Genomic DNA, 20,510 nt, shown 5'->3' with positions numbered 1-20,510 from the left:
TTATCTTTAACAAGGCATATTCCAAAATATAATGTAAAGCTATAGTGTGTACATTTTCCATATAAATTAATGTTGGTTAAATTCAAGACATTGTCAAATGAGTTGACACAAAGTTGAATAAGTCTATCAGCTCCACAAACACTCTCTGTATTTCTCAGTATTACAGCATTTACAAACTTGTGTCGTCCCCATTGACACTGGCGCAGGGGCTCAAGAGGAGCCCACAACATTTTTCAGTTATTGATTTTTTTACTGCTAAGTGAAAACCTGGACGTACAGCAGAAGGTACAAAATCCATGCGCCATCACTGAAAGCTTTCCTCATGTAGATGTGCCGACATTGTTGTTGTAATTACTCAGAATTCCTCATGGGGGCAACAGAAGTTACGCACTATAGCTTTCAGTTGTTCATCAGATAAGTCTTAAAAAAAAATAAAACTCTTCAAAAGTTTGAAAATTAAGTACATTAGTACGGACGAATAAAGTATACACCTTGAATTCTAGATAAATATAAATGTATTTAATATGTTTATTATGCTCAAGTGAACTGTCGGTTTTTACACACTCCAATTTTTAAGTCTAATGTTTTATGACAATCCAGTCAGAGTGCAGAGTGTGCTGTTTGTACTGACAATACTATGATGACCTCTACTGGAAGAATAATTAACTGTGTTAATTGTGCATACTAAGTGTGAATAATTATTTTAAAATATATATATATTCAATCACCAATAGATCATCTAACTTGTTTTTGTATTAAATGGCGCACCTTTAGCTGCAAAAGCCATACCACATAAAACAATGTTTAAAATCTTTTCTACATGAATAGATACTAATGGATATGTAAATTGTGTTACAAAGTGATTTTCATTCATATAACTGCTGTTACAAATAAATAGTTTGAATTTGTATGATAATTTAGTCGCATGTGGTCTGTAATGAGTGGGTTTATTCTTAAGAGAAGGACTTTGCTGGCAGGATATTTGCAACAGCTAAGTTGTGTTATTAACCCTCAACAAGTCAGTGTTTGATTAGCTGTAACTCTACTGCATGCAGGTTTCACACATATTTAACGCATTTTTGCCTTTGCACACTGAAACAGACCCGTATGGAGCACACAGTTGAACATTCCTTACGATGTTTGTTCGTGTGTAGTAAGCCGCCTGAAGCCGCGACGCCCGACAACAATGGTTAACTTATGCAAGGCGGAGGTGGTTACTGAGTGTGAGCAGGGTCGGTGCAAAAGGTCTCGTGGTGTTTGAATGAAAAACTATAAACTACTCAACCAAAAGCCACAGACTAGCACAGGATGTACCCGTCCGTCTGCACCACACACACAACCTTTGTCAACACAGATGGGCACCAAAGCTGATTTATATCTTTGCTTGTTCATAGACACATTTTAATATTCAGTTCATATTCAAATGTAATTGACAGTTTGACACTTGTTGTATTAATTCTAACGGGCACTATATAAACGTACAATGAATTTGTCCCTAATGCCAGGAAAAAACTCCACCAGCTAAGACATTAAGTCTCCTTAAGATGGCAACACATTATTCAATCTAGTCTCAGACATATTGTTATTATTTACATGTGTTTACAACTTAGGCTATTGATAAATGTGTCATCCTGATTGACCATACGTTAATTTCACTCTTCTGACTCTCTTGCTGAGGCTTTTTTCACTTTCTCCCCATGAATATAGGTTATTTTTTGGGGGGAGAGTTTTTCCTTATCTAAATCCAGGGAAGAAGGATTAGGTAGGACTACATTTGCCCTTTGAGGCACAATTGATGTGGAATATTGGGCTATAAATAAAACTCAGTTGACCTGAAAAAAGTATATAAGAATAAAAAGTGAAAACATAAAAAATACACAACTTTTAGTTAAAGAGAAATTGAATAGGCCTACTTACTTGCTAACTAACTAGCTCCAGCCAGCTAATAGGTTATAGTGGCTAGCATAGTAGAAAGCCGATTGTAGGAACATTCAACAAATAAACAAATCAACAAACATAACAAAGCTGTGAAAAAAATCTGTACCTACAGATATTGACCTTAAAAGGGCATTTAGCGAGTGGCTTGTGTCACATGTGTGGACTGTGTGTGTGTGTGTGTGTGTGTGTGTGTGTGTGTGTGTGTGTGTGTGTGTGTGTGTGTGTGTGTGTGTGTGTGTGTGTGTGTGTGTGCGCGTGTGTGTGCGTGTGTGTGTGTGTGTGTGTGTGTGTGTGTGGTTTCATCATGCCTCTCCATATGATCTTGTGTCATGTATGGTTCACATGGAGAGGAGCTGTCATCTCATTTCCCCCGTGGGAACTGGTAGGCGACCCACAAATGGCAACATGACAGTGACTGGTCAGAGAAGTTCCTCTTTATGACATTATAAACACTTCACTTCCCACTTTACTTCCCACTCCTGTTTATACATAAACTCAGAATTTTACAGAGAGAATTAAGGTCATTACGGAGAATATAATAATGCCTGCCAGGTAAGAACTCATCTATTTGTTTTTTCCGGTTTTTATTTTGTGAATTAATGGTCCCATTCTTTTGTAGACAAATTAAGATGGTTTTATTTTAAATCTACATGGTAAATCATCTGATTTTTATATGACAGTATTTGCTTTCTGCACATTAGCTTTCTGTCATTTGAAATATACCTGTAACTCTTCATTGTTGACAATTTGAGTATTTTGTATTTTTCTGTAAAATTACCACTGAAATTGAAAACATTTAAGGTAAATTATGTGCAAGTTACAGTTATTCATTGCCTGTGATAAGATATTATTATTTCCATCATTAATAGTTCTCTGCAATTTTGATTTTAGTGGAGTTATAAAACATTGAGAAACAACATAGTTTGGCATTTAGAGAATTTCACTAAGTGGCCTTTGTGCCAAGAATCAAACAAGAAGATCAACGTTATAATATGATGCTAAAGCCAGTAGCTGCATGTCTCTGCATGCCATCCCCCCCTCTCCCCATGTCCACTCTATCTCTCACAAATGTCAAATAAAAGGTTAAAACACCTAAAACAATATGATAACAAATAGTATTTCTCAAAATTTCAAACCTTTCCTCATCGTTGTTCAGATTTAGTTTTTCTCTTTTCAGGAACAGAACAGGATCTTACAAACAACTTTTAAAATCCTTTCTGCTTTATCTGTGGGACGTTTACTCTGCGCCTACACCTGCTGGCAGAGGAATCTTGACTCTGCTCTGTCTCTGTTTCACACTGGCCATCATCACTGGCGGTCTGCTCCATCACTGGCTGTCAAACACTCTGAAATACCCCCACGAGGCCTCCATTCAGACCGCTTCTATCTACTGTGTGTCCGTGTTCCTGGTCTCGTTCCTATGCCACCCTCTGCGCTGTGTCCTCACCATCATTCTGCCCACTGTCTGCACCAAGCAGGGACGCAAGCTCCTCATCACAGCCTCCGTCATGATTTTAGTTTTAAACGTGGTCCCTAATATAACAGTGAACGTCGGGGCGGTCGCACGCATCCTGAAGTGCACTGCAGAAGGCTTCACCAAGGCGTTATTGAGCTCATCTAAACCTTTGACCGAAGCAAAGCAAGACCTTTTTGAGGAAACCATCAAAGTGAAAAGGGAAGACTTGAGCATTGTCACTAACTTGAGGAAGTTGGATCATTTCACACATGTTAATGTGTCAGAAGTCAAAAGCAGATTCACCAAGATGATTGGGCAGATAGAGGTCAACTTCTCACAAGCCAATGACCTGTTGAAACAATACAAACTGCTGTCCAACCGGATCCTCGCAGCCATTTTTGTGGCTTTAATTATTTTCGAATCTGCACGCTACTTGAAATCTTACCTGACTTCAGTGCAGTTTGATAATGGCTACATCCCCAAAGAGCTAGTGCATAAAGAGACTGGGAACAAAAGGATAGCTAAAAATAAAACTTGTGCCAAAAGCTGCAAAATAACAAGTCAGGAATGTGCCTCCTGTTTCATATCCATATCTGTGGTAACATTATACTTCATTGCAATAACTTTAATAGTAGCTTTGGATCATGTTGTGTATCACATCATTCAGGTGATTATGCCGTGGTTACTGGACTTTCCTCCGACATCTGCCTGCATAAGTGTTAATTACAAGGTAAGAATGTGAGGCCAGCCTGATCTTGCGAGCTTCACATTTGTTTCTCTCCAGAAGATCAATCTGGCATTTCCCCAATCTCCGTGGGGAGGAGTCCGGTCAAAAAATGACTGGGCCAATCAGGGCCTGCGTTTAAACCTAAAGTTTGTCTATTAGTCGAAGGCAGCGCCTAATTGGTTCATGTAGTTGTCAATCTAGCCTCAACATACATAAAGTGGTGAGGGCCCAGTCTGACTGGAGGCCATATTGACATAAGGGACTAACTTTGCCCCGGTCTTTTTTTGACAGGCTCCTCCCCACAGAGATTGGAGAAAGGCCACACTGAACTGCAGGAGAGAAAATAATGTGAAGCTCTCGATATCAGGCTCACATTGGCTACAATTCCCCCACTGCAGAACCTTGTATTTTACCTATTTGCTTCCTCACAATTTCATATTTTTTCTTTTTTTCTTCATCCCCTGATAGGTTACCTTGTTCCCACCTGCTCTCTGTATCATCCCACACTCCTGTTACAAACGTGAGCTCACCAACTTCCACAGGGACTACAAATGGACGTTTGACCCTGAGCCGTCGATGTGTGATGTCACCACCTCACCTCCGAACACGGGGGTCACGCTGCTGTTGGGATGCCTCTGGCTGATGAGCTACTGTCTGGTGTTCCTCGAGGTTTACGCTAGAAGGCTGTGCAGGAAGATCTCTGCTTCGTTCTTCAGAGCTCAGGAGGAGAGGAGAATGGCTTACCTGGAGAAGAAAATACAAGAGAAGCAGAATAAAAAAGAGCAAATACAGACAATTTCTGTTGCGGTCATCTGAGGGTGAACTCTTGTTCCACAGTGCGATTCTTGACAACATTTTCTGATGATGGTTTAAAACTATGTCAGCTGACAGTTTCTACAGACATTCATGTTCCCTAGAGGATAAATCAGCCTGACTGAAAGGTGCAGTGTGTAGAATGTTTTGGCATTTTTCTGAACAGACTTGGTATCGATGGAATATACAATTCATAAGTATGTTTTAGATAATGTATTATAGCTTGAATTTTAGAATGAGCCTTTTTTATCTACATTGGAGCAGGGTGTGTCGCCATGTTTCTACAGTAGCACAGAACAGACAAACTTAATTGCCTTGCGTGTTTCTATATATAGTGGGAGTCCGCCGGAAATGCCCCTGTTGGAAGACAAAAAAAAGAAGTACCAGAGAATAAATATATAAATACATCTTCACCTTGTCACTTGATATTGTGAAAAGACTTGAAGCAGTGGTGGCTGATGCCATCTTTAGCCACCTGAATGGGATGGGATGGCAAGGTAGCATTGCAATCTAGAATCTCACCTCTAGATACCACTTAATACTTTGATATGAAATTTAAGTGGTCTGACCTGATATCACTTTCACATACTTTAGTTTGGGCTAAGGTTGGGTTAGACCGTAGGATTCACCTCAACACACAGCTGTGTCTACGCCTCACAAAGCTGCTAACATGGCCATAGAATGTAGGCTAAAGGGTTAGTTTCACATCAGACAGCGTTTTTATGCCGAGTTTCTGTTTGAGCATCCTGTGTTACACTGCAACACCTCCTCTGCAAGAGCGAGACCACTCGACTGCATTCTCTTGGCACTCACACACACACACACACACACACACACACACACACACACACACACACACACACACACACACACACACACACACACACACACACACACACACACAGACCTGATGTGGTTTTTGTATATGTACCACCACACCTGCTCAGTTTACACCAACCCCAAGCAACTCGCCTGGTTACATGTTTTATAACACAAAAGTGACATTGCACATGTTTATCCGTGTGTTTTTCTGTATCTTGCAGGAAGTCGTGTTTTTCCCCTTGTGAGAATCTGTACAAATGTGTGTGTTATTTCGCGTTTTTTATTTAAATTTGTTTTTACCCCTCAGCCCCACTAGATGCCACTATGGTGCTTTGGACAGATGAGGACAAAGACTAACTCAGTACCTCATGTCAGAGAATGAACAGCAAAAGATTGGTTCTCACACATTTTTTCTTCAATATTTTATTGACCTAGATAACTCCTATAGATTAAATTAATCTGTTTCATTTGCACATCCAATCATTTACCAGCCTATTTAAATAAGTGCTACCTTGCAAAACATTTTTTTTTAAATAATCACTGAAATCTCTAAAAAAGTCCTTTATCAACCCACTTGCTTAAACGTCCCATGGGGCTTTGGGTGTTTATTTAAAGACATCACTCTAGAATAATAATAGAATACATCTTTATCATCTATTTTTAATGCTGACTTTTTGTGGAGGTCCTGTTTGTCTCAAAATCCAAAAGCCTGTGTAAAGGCGTCAAACTATTGTTGGCCCAGATATGTTAAATTATTCATGTATTTTCTATTACTATGAATTCTCACTGTGTGTGACAACTCTGGGCTGAGTATCATAAGAAATGCAGTGATCCGAGGAATTCATAATTATAAAATGTAGATTAAAGTTAACCTCCTTATATCCAATTTCCAATTTTCATTTAGTAGCTCGAAAGTTATGTGACACTGATGTACTTTGTATATTCTGTATCAGCTTGTTCTAGCTACTCATTGAAGCTAAGTCATGTTCACACCAAGTTAAATATTAAAACCAATCAGAAATATTCTGGAAATCTTTTATTCTATATACATTTCCCTTACAATATAAGTTCAGCCCTGCATTTTTGATAAGTTTGGGAACTTCGGGATCTTCACTAGAACGTAAAATGCATTTTATACATTTGGATACAAAGCTTGAAGTCGGTCACAGCAGTAAGAAAATAAAAGATGATTAATATATACATTTGAGTGTGACCATAACTGAAGGCAAGCACACTAACTTCAAATATTTGTTTGGAAACAGTATGAGAGTCCTCTTAGCATTCACTAGTTCAATCAGTGAATTACTTGGAAAGAACCAGCTCTGCATGATATTTTTCTCCGCCTGTGAAGCTGTTATCTATTCATTAGAGGAAGCCTGGTGGAGTGAACGTTCTGTGACTGAAAACTATATTTCTGTGATAATGCAAGCACCTGTCATTCTGCATTAGCATTCATACCGACAGTCCGGTCCCCTCTAAGTGATTTGTTAGAGTCTGTTCTCGTATGGCTTTGAGAGAAAGATTTTAATGCACCTTTCTTGGGAGCAGGTTTTTAATAATATGGCAGCGTGTACCACACAACCAGAGCGTGGCCGGGAGCTGTGCAAGATTTCTGAAATGGTACAAGAATAATAAGAATCTCAATCTCATGATGTGTGTTCCTTTTGTTTCACTTAGGACCAAAAAATAGGCTCTCTGAATTTGCACCTCTACACAGGATGAAGTGTTGTCAAAATTATTACCGGTGGCACAAAATAGGCGTCTGCTTAGTAATTAGTGCCACTTCAGTTCATTGTCCAATCACAGCAGTGGATGATGTGTTGAATTGCAGGCTATACCTTCTCAGTTCTTAACAATAATTGCAGGGTTCAAGGCTACAGCCACGGTCACGGTGCTCTACATGATATTCTCGGATTGGGAGGTGAAATAGATTTTTAAGTTGGTGGTCGCTGTAGGAAGGAGTGTGTTGAAGTGTGGATATAATGGTGTGTGTGATGTGAAATAGAGAGAGAGGGTGCACTGGCAAAGATAGGGAGAGAGACAGGGAATGAGAGAGGGAGGGAGGGAGAGAGGAAGAGAGAGAGAGAGAGAGAGAGAGAGAGAGACATATGTGGACGATCAGAACAGCTCTGGAGAAGAACTGAGCAGTCATCTGTGATTCTTGGTTGATTGCACCTGAGCGCTGCCTGCTACCATGCCAGAGTGAGCACAGCACATTGGAAAAGGTGGTAAGCTTAATATTTGATGCATGTTTATTTACTCTCGCACACTTTAATTGTCTTAACCTGAAACAACTGTGTGTAATTTAGCAATTTATTAACGCTAAATCAGTGAGGTCATGTTTTTTCTGCTTTTAGCTGTATGGTTGGGTGGTCTGACTTTTCTGGCAAATTAGGGGAGGGTCTTTTATTTTTACTCGGCCCATTTTTTTAAAAGGCCATAATGATTTTATTTTAGTGTGCGTCATTAAGGTGCACTTTCTGTTTTAGGGCTTAACTTTTTATTGTTGCAGTCAATTAGCTAAAAGGATCAATATGTAGTTTTTGGAATAGACACAGATGCTAGTTTTTAAATGTCATCTCTGCAAGTAGTTGTTACCCCATTCACGGTCGTTTTTAAGTTTATAAAAGGGGTTTAATGTCATATAAAGATGGTCCATTATAAGATTTAAGTTTAGCCTTTTATTTTGTGTGTCAATATAAGAAATTAGAAAGTGGCTGATATACTCAACATTTGTAATATTGTGTAGCGTGCAGACTATTTGTTTTTAACAATCTAATGTTTATGTTGTAGCCTTTTTGTGATGTGCTGCTTGAGCTGAATCAGAAAACACTGACAAACTATGTATTTTTTAAACCATCACAATGTCACAGCTATTTTCAAGCACCTGTTCATAAATAGTTTTTTGTCATTACTAAAACATACCTGCATGTAGATTTTCTGTATCCCAATGGACTTCTTAACTCCATCTCTCTTTTACTAACAGTGGATGTTGCCAAACTGTCACTGGCCAATAACAACGTGTCTTATATCTTTCAGCGTAGGTCACGCCCACAAGATCCAGGTCTTCAGCAAACAAAAGTTATTTTTAATTTGCATTATTACATTTTTAATCCCAATTTTGTTTTTACTTGCAATAAAATATTTACTGATTGCAGTCTAGACAGTTTTGCTCTCAAACCCATTCTGTCTGATTGCATAACAAAGACACAAAAGTAACTCCATAAATAACTGGCAATTCTGTTGCTTAGTAATGCTCCACTAGGTTAACCAGCTAGTTGTTAATTGTGTTCACACTAAAAGAGCTGCCAGCTGCATTGGAAGTGTTTTTGCTATGAGAGCTGTGAGAGTGATCCCAAACAATGGTTTGATGGACAGGTAAATAATGAGCACTATAAAGCTCCATAAGGCTGAGGGGAGCTGCAGATTCTGGAGAGAATTCTCCTGTGGTCTGTCACTACAAGCAAACCATTTCTTATTGTGACATGCTTATTGTGAAAATATTGATTATAGCTGCTTTAACTTGGGGTGTTGTGTTTCTTTCATTGTTTTCCCAAAGTCAATTGTAAAGTCCAAAGAAGAGAAATGTAGAATTCCCCTCCCTAATGAGATCGTTTTCAGTCGCTATCGATCGATCTTCTCTGTTTCTCTCGTTAGGATCCCTGCTTTGTGTTGCTCCAGATCAACTAAATTGTGGCCAAAGGATTCGAACAAAATGGAGAACAACACGACCATCTTCCCTCATGTTGTAAATCTGACCGAAATGCCAATGAAACCTCTGGAAGAGCAGGTCATAACGATAGTTTTGACACTGCTCATCTGTGTTGTTGGGATTGCTGGGAACGTCATGGTGGTGCTGGTGGTCCTCCGCACTAAACACATGGTGACTCCCACTAACTGTTACCTGGTCAGCCTGGCCGTGGCCGACCTCATTGTGCTGCTAGCTGCAGGGCTGCCTAACATCTCTGATGTTGTATCCTTCTGGATTTACGGATACACCGGATGCTTGTGTATAACTTACCTTCAGTACCTTGGAATCAACGTTTCATCCTGCTCTATCACAGCCTTCACTATTGAGCGATACATTGCTATTTGTCACTCCATAAAGGCTCAGTTAATATGCACCGTGTCTCGGGCCAAGAGGATCATAGCTGGAGTCTGGGTCTTCACCTCACTCTACTGCATCATGTGGTTCTTCTTAGTGGACACCGATGAAACCGTCTATAGCAACGGAGTGGTGGTAACCTGTGGCTACCGAGTCTCAAGGAGCTACTACATGCCCATCTACTTCCTGGACTTTGCTTTGTTCTACGTGATCCCCCTCACCGTGGCGACCGTGCTGTACGGACTCATCGCGAGGATTCTGTTCATGAGCCCCTTGCCTTCGCATATGAACGAGAGAGGAGGGTCCATCCACCAGGGCCACTCCAGCGGCACCAACAAGGGCAACAAGGGCACCATCTCTGCAAGGAAACAGGTACTGAATAGTCTAGACATTTTATTCTTTACACAACTGTTTCACTATAGATTTGTAGAAACTGTTTATAAACTGAACCCATTTTATCATGATATTCAGATGGTTATCGAACGGTTACTAAACCATGAATGTGGTTGTTTGAAACAGCCATAAACACTCGTCGTAGACATGTCGTACAAACTTTTTCCTTTCTAGAATAACAAATGCCATTGTGAGCGTTCAGCATTGAGCATTGTTAGCATTGGCTGCATGGCATTCAGCATGGCTGTCCTTTTGTACAGCCACAGAGACGCTTCAGCTGTAGACTATTCTTATTAGACATAGTTTACCACATTGACATGAGTTAATGAGTGATACCTTGTTAAAGCCTGTTAAGATAATAATAATTGTGCTCCTTGTCATTATTGTCACAAAATGTTGTCTCTCTTCTTCTTTCCTTCCTCCCTTGCTACCCTGTGTCTTCGACAACAAAGATCACAAAGATGCTAGCTGTAGTGGTCGTCCTGTTCGCTTTGCTCTGGATGCCGTACCGATCACTGGTGGTGGTAAACTCCTACATCGACCCTCCGTACCACAACACCTGGTTCCTGCTCTTCTGCCGCATGTGCATCTACACCAACAGCGCCATCAACCCCATCATCTACAACCTCATGTCTCAGAAGTTTCGCGTGGCGTTCAAGAAGCTCTGCAAGTGCGACTGGCGACGCAAGGAGAAGGCGGCGGAGTACAGCGTGCCGATGTATTACAGCGTCATGAAGGATTCGTCCCACGAGAGCAACGAGATGCTGACGGAGCAGGAGGACGTGACTGCGCAAGTCATCAAGAGGTTAAACAAAATGGATGATGACGCAAACACTTTCAGCATATCTTAAAAAGCAAGCTTGTTAGGTCCATCAGGGCAGACTGAGTGTGAAGTAATTTGTGAAATTCTATTATTTTAATGTTTGCGAATGTTGTCATTTCCACTTGTTAGAACACGTTACTGACATTGAGATCTGTATATATTATTGTTGTTTACAGTAAAAAAAGTTGTGTTTGTGGTGTAGTACTTTTGGTACTTTGAGGTACTTTTGCATCAGTAGTGTAACTGTGTTGTATAGTGAGTGAGACAAAGCTTAAGTGAATTTCATACTAATTTATGAGACATAACATGTTCACATTAGAAAAGACAGTTATTTATATTTTTACTCACCATTTTAGTTTAAATCAAATAGACAAAGTAGGTCTGACAACGAAATGGACATTATCTGACACGTGACTGATGCCGTGGGTGGCTATTTAGCATTTTGGCTTGAAGCACTGTCCGGACTTTACGCTAACTAGCTTTGTCGACAATGACCTTATTAAATTATCATCATGTGTCTCTCGATAACAAGTGCACTTGTGATTTCCACGTGCTCGGGTTGGAGTGTTCTGAACAAACACTCCACATCGCTGATGAACACAGCCTAGATTTTTTCCTTTTTATTTATTCATCACCTCAGCAGCACAGACAACTCTGCTGGTGATCTTCTCCAGTGCTACCATGAGGTTGATATTTGTGTTTTAAGTGAAAAGTCTAGACATCGTATAGATTGATTGACATGTAATTTGGCTCAAACATTAATGGATGAATTTATACAGAAGAGCAGTAGGGCCAAGGCCGAGGGTCAAGACTAAAATTTACATTTCAAGACTGTGGTACAGTTGGAAAGAAATTGACACATTAAAACTTTGAGGATCAAAAGCTCATAAGCAGTGCTTCATTTGTAATGTATGAAGTCCCGGAACACATTGGTTCTGTGATGACGGGCACATAACAGGTGTGTGTGTGTGTGTGTGTGTGTGTGCGTGTGTGTGTGTGTGTGTGTGTGTGTGTGTGTGTGTGTGTGTGTATGTGTGTGTGTGTGTGTGTGTGTGTGATGTATCACACCTTTCACAATCTGTTTAATATATTTATCTGTTCTGTAAATTGTAGTTTGATGTTAAATAACATATTCTGAAAACAGGCTTTGTATCTTCCAGTGAACTGTGGGATTCACTTTTACAACTACAAAAAAAAAATGTTACTCATAAATTTATTTATGTGAATTTTGTGTTGTCGAATTCAATAAATCTTGACAGTATTCATCCAGAATGTCCTTTAGAACATTTATATGTAATGTGAATGTACACACTGAATGTAAACTGCAGCTCTACCCATTTCCTGCATTTAGCCTCAGCTCTAGTCTATGTGCAAACCAATGAATAATTTCAAAGACACATTTATAATTCTCTTTTGTTTTGTTTTGCATGAATCAGCCTATACTTTGACAGGTTTGATTGAGTATATTAAACCTGTGTTTGTTTATTTCCAGTTTCCTTTTTCCGCTCCAAGCTATAAAAAAAACCCTCAAGAGTACATCTTCTTAGTATGCGAATAATATAAATTCAAATTAGAATAACAAATATTAGAAGAAAAGACGCCGGTATTTATACAGATATTCTGTCAGTGATTTCTAATGTGGGAGTTGTATTCTCTTGGTCACTTCAAGCATATTGTATAAATCAGTTAAGCCCCTGTGGACCTTGTGCCGGCTGCACAGAGCTGATAGAGACCATATAAGAAGGCTTTTTATGATGAACGAAATATTACAAGTGTCTGGAGGAAAGAATCAATGAAGACAGAAATATACACAGAGAGACCCACAGAAGAGAAAGAAGGCTGCCAGTGGCTTTCATGCACCCACAGACGACATTTATAATTCCTTTTCAGCTCTCAGATGTAACAACATCGATCAATAATATAATGTTTTCTTTTATGGCGGCCTTGCTTTGTTTGGTTGTATGCTTGTGTGTGTTGGATAGAGGACTGACCAGTGCTCTTAACTGATACAGTATCTACATTTTCTATCAAATCTTATGTCTTATCTCAAGACTTATATAAGAAAATAATGTTTTTTTCCTGACTTTTTTTCAGAAGCTAAAAGTTTTAATCTCACAGTTAAAGCCTTAACACTGTCCTCTGCTAGATCAGTCAAACAAATTATTAGATTTTTTTTTCTTTTTGAGTGCGCTCTCATTTGCAATTATGTTAAGGTTACATATTGCATACAAAAATCATAAAAGAGGCGCATTCAGAAATAGGTCGGGTTATAATTACATAAAAACGTCAAAGGTACAAAATCTCCCAATGGTATCAGGGAATCACTATTTTGAATTGCTTTGTAGATTATGTCATGTTCCATGAATCCAGAGCACAAATTCTAAAAGCAGTCTTTCTGAGTTCGGAGTTGACAAGTGGAACATATAATTTTTTGAAGGCACCGTCCATTCCAGACAGATTGAAGACATGGTTCACAGTAATTCTGGCCACTTTCTTCAGAGATACAACTTATTTTAAAGCAAGAACTGTGACAGATTGTGGCAGGTTGGCCTATTAAGTCGTGTTGTTTGACAGCATGCTCCGATGGGTAGTGGCAGTTCTAAACAAGGACTCGTCACAATCACAGATTTATACGTCTTCTGCAGAGAGAGAGAGAGAAAAAAAAAGCAGTACGGGGATATCTGACAATATTCCCCTTCATGGCACAAATAAAGAATCGAACAGTTCATAAAACAGGTCTATAACAATCAGGGACGTTGTACGATAATTTTCCTCAAAACTTGCACTGAAAAGATTTGACAATATAAAAAGTGTGAGTGTAGTTTATTAGCTGGTGAGAGTTGTGTTTTTCAGTATGATTCCTGTATTCTTCTTCCTTCTTTTCCCACATGCAATGGAAATAATACCCAAGCATTTGCACCTATTGTTTGAAAACAGTATTGATTGAATGATAAATGTCACTGAGAAAAAGGAAATGCTTTGTAAATGTCAATTATGTGCACTATGTTAGAGGCTAAACATTTGATTAACTTCTTTTTATTATTAGATAAAAGGTAAAAATTAGATGTAATTTTTTTTGCCAAATACTTTGACATTTAGAGCAGAGTGGGTCCAACCTCCCTGTGGCCTTAGCAAAATGATGTTATGGGGTCGTCTTCCCTGACCCGAGAGCCACACAGTCACACCTGACCCCCAGTGGTCTCAGGACAATCCTCCCTCATTTAAAACTGTTTACTCCATCTGTCACTCTGAGAATAAACAGGCATAAACAGAGCAGGATGAGGTATAAACAAACAATATTAACTGAATAAAATGTTTTCTGCATAATCTTAAAATAGGTCAATGATAACATAAACATAACTGAAAATACAACTTGTAGAAAATAGTAAAATATAAAGCTGAGCTTTGGCTCTACTTCTTCCTGGGAAATGTTCCAGTGCTCACATATTATACCATCAGCTTTGGCTATAAGTCTAAAGGCTATGGCTTCAGCTTTACATACTGTATAAAGCTATACAGCCCTGTGATTAGATGTAGCCCCACAATGTAAACATGAGTATAAAGGCTATGGCTGCAAATGTATCCCTATGTAACAACTCTGTCACAATAGTGAAATAAAAGCATTGATTACTTGACAGAACTACTTAAAGACGGATTATTTTGATAAACATTCAAAATCATGACGTGAAAACAGGTTTGGATTCAAGAGTTGTGTCTGCAACTCTGCATGTATAGTTGAATTCACTTTTACATGTTTATCGTCACTGCAATTACTGGAAAATGTTACATCGAAGGGTTAATTAAACAATATGAGGAAGCCAGCGAACCAAAAGTAGAACTCTCATCGTTACACATTTTGAGGCTGAAATTGAAATTCTACAGACAAATGCAAGTGCACATCATTGTTAGATTAAACAGTTATGATTCTAATAACTGTCACATACCTATAAAAACTATGAAAGTTTCCAGTTTACAAATACATTACTGTACATCAACTTCTTTAAGGACACCGTATAAAAGACTCTGGTGTGCCATTTAATCACCAAAGCAACTCCATAGAAATACCAAAATAGGTCACTGTGAACCAATGTAAACGTCCTTTAAATTATGGGAAGTGTTTCTTTAAAACTTTCTTTAAGAGCATGATGATACCCGTAAGACAATGAATGTTATTAGGAGTTACACAATTAATTAAATAATTTTCTTATGCTGCAATATTAGTATTTTCTGACAGTGATGTGGCACAACCACTGCGTCTATGTGTGTATGTATTCAAGTGTTGGAACATCAAATCCTCTATGACTCAACATGCTGTAAATATGGTTAATACTCTTTATCAAACCTCCACCCATACAGGCTTAAATTCTAAAGGGAGTCTACTAATTTCAATACCACATATAGTATATGCGACTCTGCTGGTACATACAATGGAACAATATTGAGTTTCCCTATACTCAGGTGGTGATTAGCATCAGAGACCTACTTCAATGTGGAGATTAGGTTGCTACGAGACGGCCAGCATTTTTATCCTGTGCTGTAAATTTAAATGAGGCTGTAGTTGATAGCTGCATATGTGCATATACGTGTTTACGGGAGGGAAGGATATTTATAAAGAAGAAAAAGAACAACAACAACAACAACAACAACAATCCTTTATTAGTCCTACAATGCGGAAATTCAATTTGCACAATGTTTTACACACACACACACACACACACACACACACACACACACACAGACAGACAGACACACACACACACACACACACACACACACACTGAGGCCCAAAACACACCACGATGCACACAGTGGCGTTTCTAGATGTAGAAAACAGGTGGGGCTCACAACAAAGAGGGTGTCTGGGGGTCACCTCCCAGGAAAATTTTTAGCTTCAAAGACACTGTTTCTCGCATTCTGGCGATTTTATAAACACAAAATTAGTTGTTCACACCATTGTGCACTTTCACATCTTAGCCAAAGAAGGAAAGGATTGCTGCCAGGTGGTGGTTGTATTACAGTAACATTGTAGGCTGTAACTAACGAGGGAGGCGGCTGTTTCACTGTACAGTTCCTATCGCGCAGTCAGTTTAGGGACATGTCTCTGTGTACCGAAGGTTAGGGACAAGCAATCGGATCGCAATTTTCAGAGAGTAGCTTTCGTTTCAGCACTGCTATATGATTAACTATGAGCATTAAATAAATGGGCCGAGCCAGAGCATAGGAGAGACACCGAGAGCATTTTTATTTATGATCGCTCACTTTCCGACTGAACAGATTCATGGAAATTATATTCTAAAATTCTTCATGTTATATTCTAACGAAATTCGTTAAAGCAAGTCATTTGGTGCTTTTAAAGCCGTGATTTTAAACAGACAGATTCCGTTCATATGACGGTATGTGTAGCCTGCGGTATGTGTAGCCTGCGGTAGGTTGCGCACAGTGTCAGATAAAGGCAGGCATATAAAGTCAAATAAGTAATACTATATATTACATATATAAAAAAGCTCTCACTCTTAACTACATACATTCCGATGGCATCTGCAACAACAGCAACAACTATTGGTGATGGATCGCCCATAACATATAAGCACAACCAGCAGCACACACATCCAATCTTGACAACAACAACAACAGCACAATGCAACTGACACTCCGACACCATACTCCCCCGACTCCTGGAACAACTTACAGCAACAACTTAAAGCGGCAACGAGTAACTTTTAAATATCTTTTAAACAGCCTCATGTTTCCTCTCATAATCATAAATTACCTTTAACAGCAAACGAGACCATCAGTGCAAAGAAAGACGTTTTTATATAGTTTTTATTACTGCATTTGATCTGGTCGTACACCCAGTCCGATTTTCGGTTCACGCGTGCATGCTCTATGGTCACATATCCGTATTGGTCACAGATTTCAGTGTGGCGCAGTTACGCGATTTGAGAAGCCTATCCCTCCAGGTGAGGGAAGGGGAGCGGGAGCCTTGTTTGAGACAGTTGTTTGTCGTCATAATGACTGATAACGGGGCTGAACCATAAAAGAAAAAAAAGAAAATGCAATGAAGAAAAGCGAAAAGGGAGAGTGATAGTCGGGCGGGAGGGCGTTGCCAAGCAACGTATACACAATTTCACGCAGCGAACGTAGACTGCAGTGTTTACTCCTAAATGAATGAGCGGTAGCCTACTAAAACAAAGTTTACTTTGCCTCACCAGCATCATCAGATGACCATTATTCATCTGAAATAGTAATTATTTACAACATAAACACATTACCTCATCGTGATCCATTCTAACTAACTGCCATCTCTCGTTCATTCGCTTTGTGTGGGGACACGGACTCGTTCAGCTCCGTGAGAGGTGACAATGCATCAACTCATTGCAATCAGGTGTGTTTAGCACTTACTGGCATTAGTTGATGCTGTGTCACCCATAGACTCACGGAGCCGAAAAGAGTCCGGTGCCCTCACACTTTGCTTTCAACACACGGACACGCACCATATTGCTTCCTGATTATTTGAATCTGAACGCCCTGCACGAGCTAGAAAACAGCTTCACGACAGCTGGCGTCGTAATAATACTACCGCTTTTGTTCAAAGGTGTCGCCAACGTGCCGACTTACTCGTAGTGGCTTTAAACTAAATACCTTCATATCCTTTAACCAATTTAAACAAACTATCTTAAATCTGCCAAACTCTACCTGTAACTGTTTTAATTAGGCTATATTGTACTTTCACCCATTTAATTTTAATTGCTGCCACTCTTCATCACTGTGTAAATGTTTCAATTGTTTTTCTCTTCACCTGTTGTTGTGTATTTGATGTATTTGCATTGAACATTGTGTATGTATTGTTGTTTTTCCTTTGAATTTGTTTTGAACTCGACGTCATTGTAAATGAGGGTCACCCCTCAATTGGTCTCTCGAGGATAAATAAAAGTTAAATTAAATATTCATTATCAATTTCAATCGATAGAAAAACAGAATAGCATTATTTGAATTCACTCACCAAAGCAAGAGAAAGGCGGCCGTCAATATGGACAGCGACGTTCACCCGTCCAGGATATAGACCCAATTCCACCATTATCCAGCTGAGTTGACTTTTGCTGCTGTCATCTTATCCTCTCAGAAAGGCGTTTTAAATCCTTGTATCCCGTCCTCGACCAAAGGAAATCAGAAGAGTGCCTTCTTATGATCGATAGCCTTCTTTAGCATAGGCAAACACTCCACATTATATCCACAGTTCGCTTTTGCCAGCGACCAGTTCGCTTTTGGCTAGTAGGCACCAAGCCGTTTTACCTCCAATTTCTCTTCCAGACTAAGCTTTTCAAGTCTGTGCTACAATAAATGATCTAGCCTACTTCATTCACGTTGACTCGTTTTCGTTTGTGTAGCCTACATCTGATGTTGTTAGCAAGCTTCTCTGTTAGCAAAGTTATCCTTCTCCGTCCTTCTCTTCTTCGTGCTACTAGACTTTCCGCAGTACTATTGTCACAGTATTAGTGGGACAAACCATATATGTCCATTCCAGTGCCGGTGGGGCTTTGCCCGTTGAGGTAAAATAATCTCCGTCCACTTTAACAGAGAAATACTCTGAGCATGCGCATTTCAGTTTTTCAAGTCCAATACACATATTACATTGGGCTGGAGCTAGCTGGAGGGGCAAAAGGTGATCTTGAACGCAATCTGAAGAAGCAAGCTAGGGTCGGCTAAAAATGAACTAATAGCGTCAAACTTTTATATATTTTTCTTTTTTCTTTTCTTCTTCTTGTGAGAGTAGGTGGGGCTTTTTAGCTTAATGAGTGCTTCATATGGTGTTTTTATTCTGTGGTGCATTAATTACTTTTACATAAGAATGCTTCACTGATTCAGCATTACATTTATACCCTTTAAAAAAACAGGATCAAAACTAATGCAGCCTCATCAGAACATGTGGACCTTTTGCCTACATAACCCACAATGCAACTCTTACTGCAGACAATTGCTGTTACACTGATGTAGCCTCGAGCCACTAGTCTTAAGCAAAACATTATGAGCGGTCTGCAGATGTCTGGTCAACTCTCTTCTCTCTGACAAGTGACATCTCTTGAGGCAACCTTTTTTAAATGTAAAATAGCACTGATTAAGTCCTTTCACAATTTCCCTCTTTCAAAGGTTTTTTTATTGAGTGACAGTTGCAAAACAATTGCAGGACAATGAAATACAAATGTTTTCCCCTTTTTTAACCTAGCACTCACCCCACCCACCTCCCACCCTCACACCCAACCACACACAATCCGAAACCAAACGAAATACACACTTCAAAGAAACAAAAACAAACAATCAACATGAAACAAAAAACATAAAGAAATAAAATTTAATTAAATAAAAGAGGGGAGGGGGTAGCTACTCTTCTATTGTTGTCGTTGTTTTTTTGAAATAATTTAAGAAGGGGCGCCAAATTCTGTCAAATTTATTCTCAGATCCCTGGGTAGTGTAACGTATCTTCTCTAGATTCATGCATGACACAATGTCTCTAATCCAATGTGAGTGGGAAGGAGGAGCAGGATCTTTCCACTTGAGTAAGATAACCCTACGAGCAAGTAATGAAGTAAAGGCCAGTACCTTCAGCTTCACTTTAGGCAAGCCCGGATTTGGAGCAATGCAGTCCTTTCACAATTTCCTATTTCAAGTTTGTTTGTTTTCAAAGTGGCTTAAAACTCTCTCGTCATTGGAGTGGTGGAAAAAATACTCCACCAACCCCACCAACTGTACACAGCAGTCTGTCTACAGGTGTCAAACGATTTGTAATCATTTATAAAATGATAGAAACATAAAAACATTGGTGGTGACCAAAGCACACAAGTGAATGAATGTGTCATGTTCAAAGCTTGCATCATTACACTCTTCAGCCACAGCAAACATTTCGATATTGATTAGCAGTTATCAGTGGACTTTAGACCTTTCTGAGGCCTTTACTGCATGTTTGGTTTTAAGTCAATGTTGTTGTCTGAGATGTTACATTTACAGCCATAAAAAGTGTGAGGTATCAATAACTAAATAAACCTGTTAAAAAACTTCTCAGATGCAAATATATGGCAATGGTTAGAAAAAGGAAACATATATTCTGCATACATTTTTACAATTCTATCTAATTGCATATGAATATGTATGAGTTTCATGTGTCACACAATGTGAAGCTGTAGAATATAAGATTGTTCTTTGAATAATAATTTCTGAGACCAATGGATTGGTAATCTTGTAACCAAGTGATCGTGCACATTTCCTCTTAGATATGACCCTGACTGTCCATATCTCTAACTGATAGTGTCTATAAAGCTGTGCATTTTATTGTGTCTATCTATTAGAATGTTTCGTTTGAAACGTAAAAATAATTTGTTTTTTATATTCTTGCAAAGATCATTGATTGAAAATCTGTCTTGTGATTTACATTAAAAAT

At 39.1% G+C, this 20,510-nt stretch overlaps 2 protein-coding genes across 2 annotated transcripts; both read left to right on the top strand.

Annotated features, from left to right (window-relative positions):
• Positions 1–2,479: 2,479 nt before the first annotated feature.
• Positions 2,480–4,937, top strand: ocstamp (osteoclast stimulatory transmembrane protein; the record flags this gene model as incomplete). The annotated part of the gene is made up of 3 exons (XM_080031690.1): positions 2,480–2,490; positions 3,116–4,124; positions 4,590–4,937. The coding sequence occupies 3 exons, from the start codon at positions 2,480–2,482 to the stop codon at positions 4,935–4,937; spliced, it is 1,368 nt and encodes a 455-aa protein (XP_079887816.1).
• A 4,534-nt stretch (positions 4,938–9,471) lies between these two features.
• LOC307253579 (thyrotropin-releasing hormone receptor-like) lies at positions 9,472–11,105 on the top strand (the record flags this gene model as incomplete). Its single annotated transcript, XM_080031689.1, has 2 exons — positions 9,472–10,233; positions 10,707–11,105. The coding sequence occupies 2 exons, from the start codon at positions 9,472–9,474 to the stop codon at positions 11,103–11,105; spliced, it is 1,161 nt and encodes a 386-aa protein (XP_079887815.1).
• Positions 11,106–20,510: the final 9,405 nt, after the last annotated feature.

The sequence above is a fragment of the Ammodytes marinus genome, assembly GCF_949987685.1.
Source record: "Ammodytes marinus genome assembly, chromosome: 7".
Lineage (NCBI taxonomy): Eukaryota > Metazoa > Chordata > Actinopteri > Uranoscopiformes > Ammodytidae > Ammodytes > Ammodytes marinus.
This window is presented reverse-complemented; position numbering and strand designations above follow the sequence as displayed.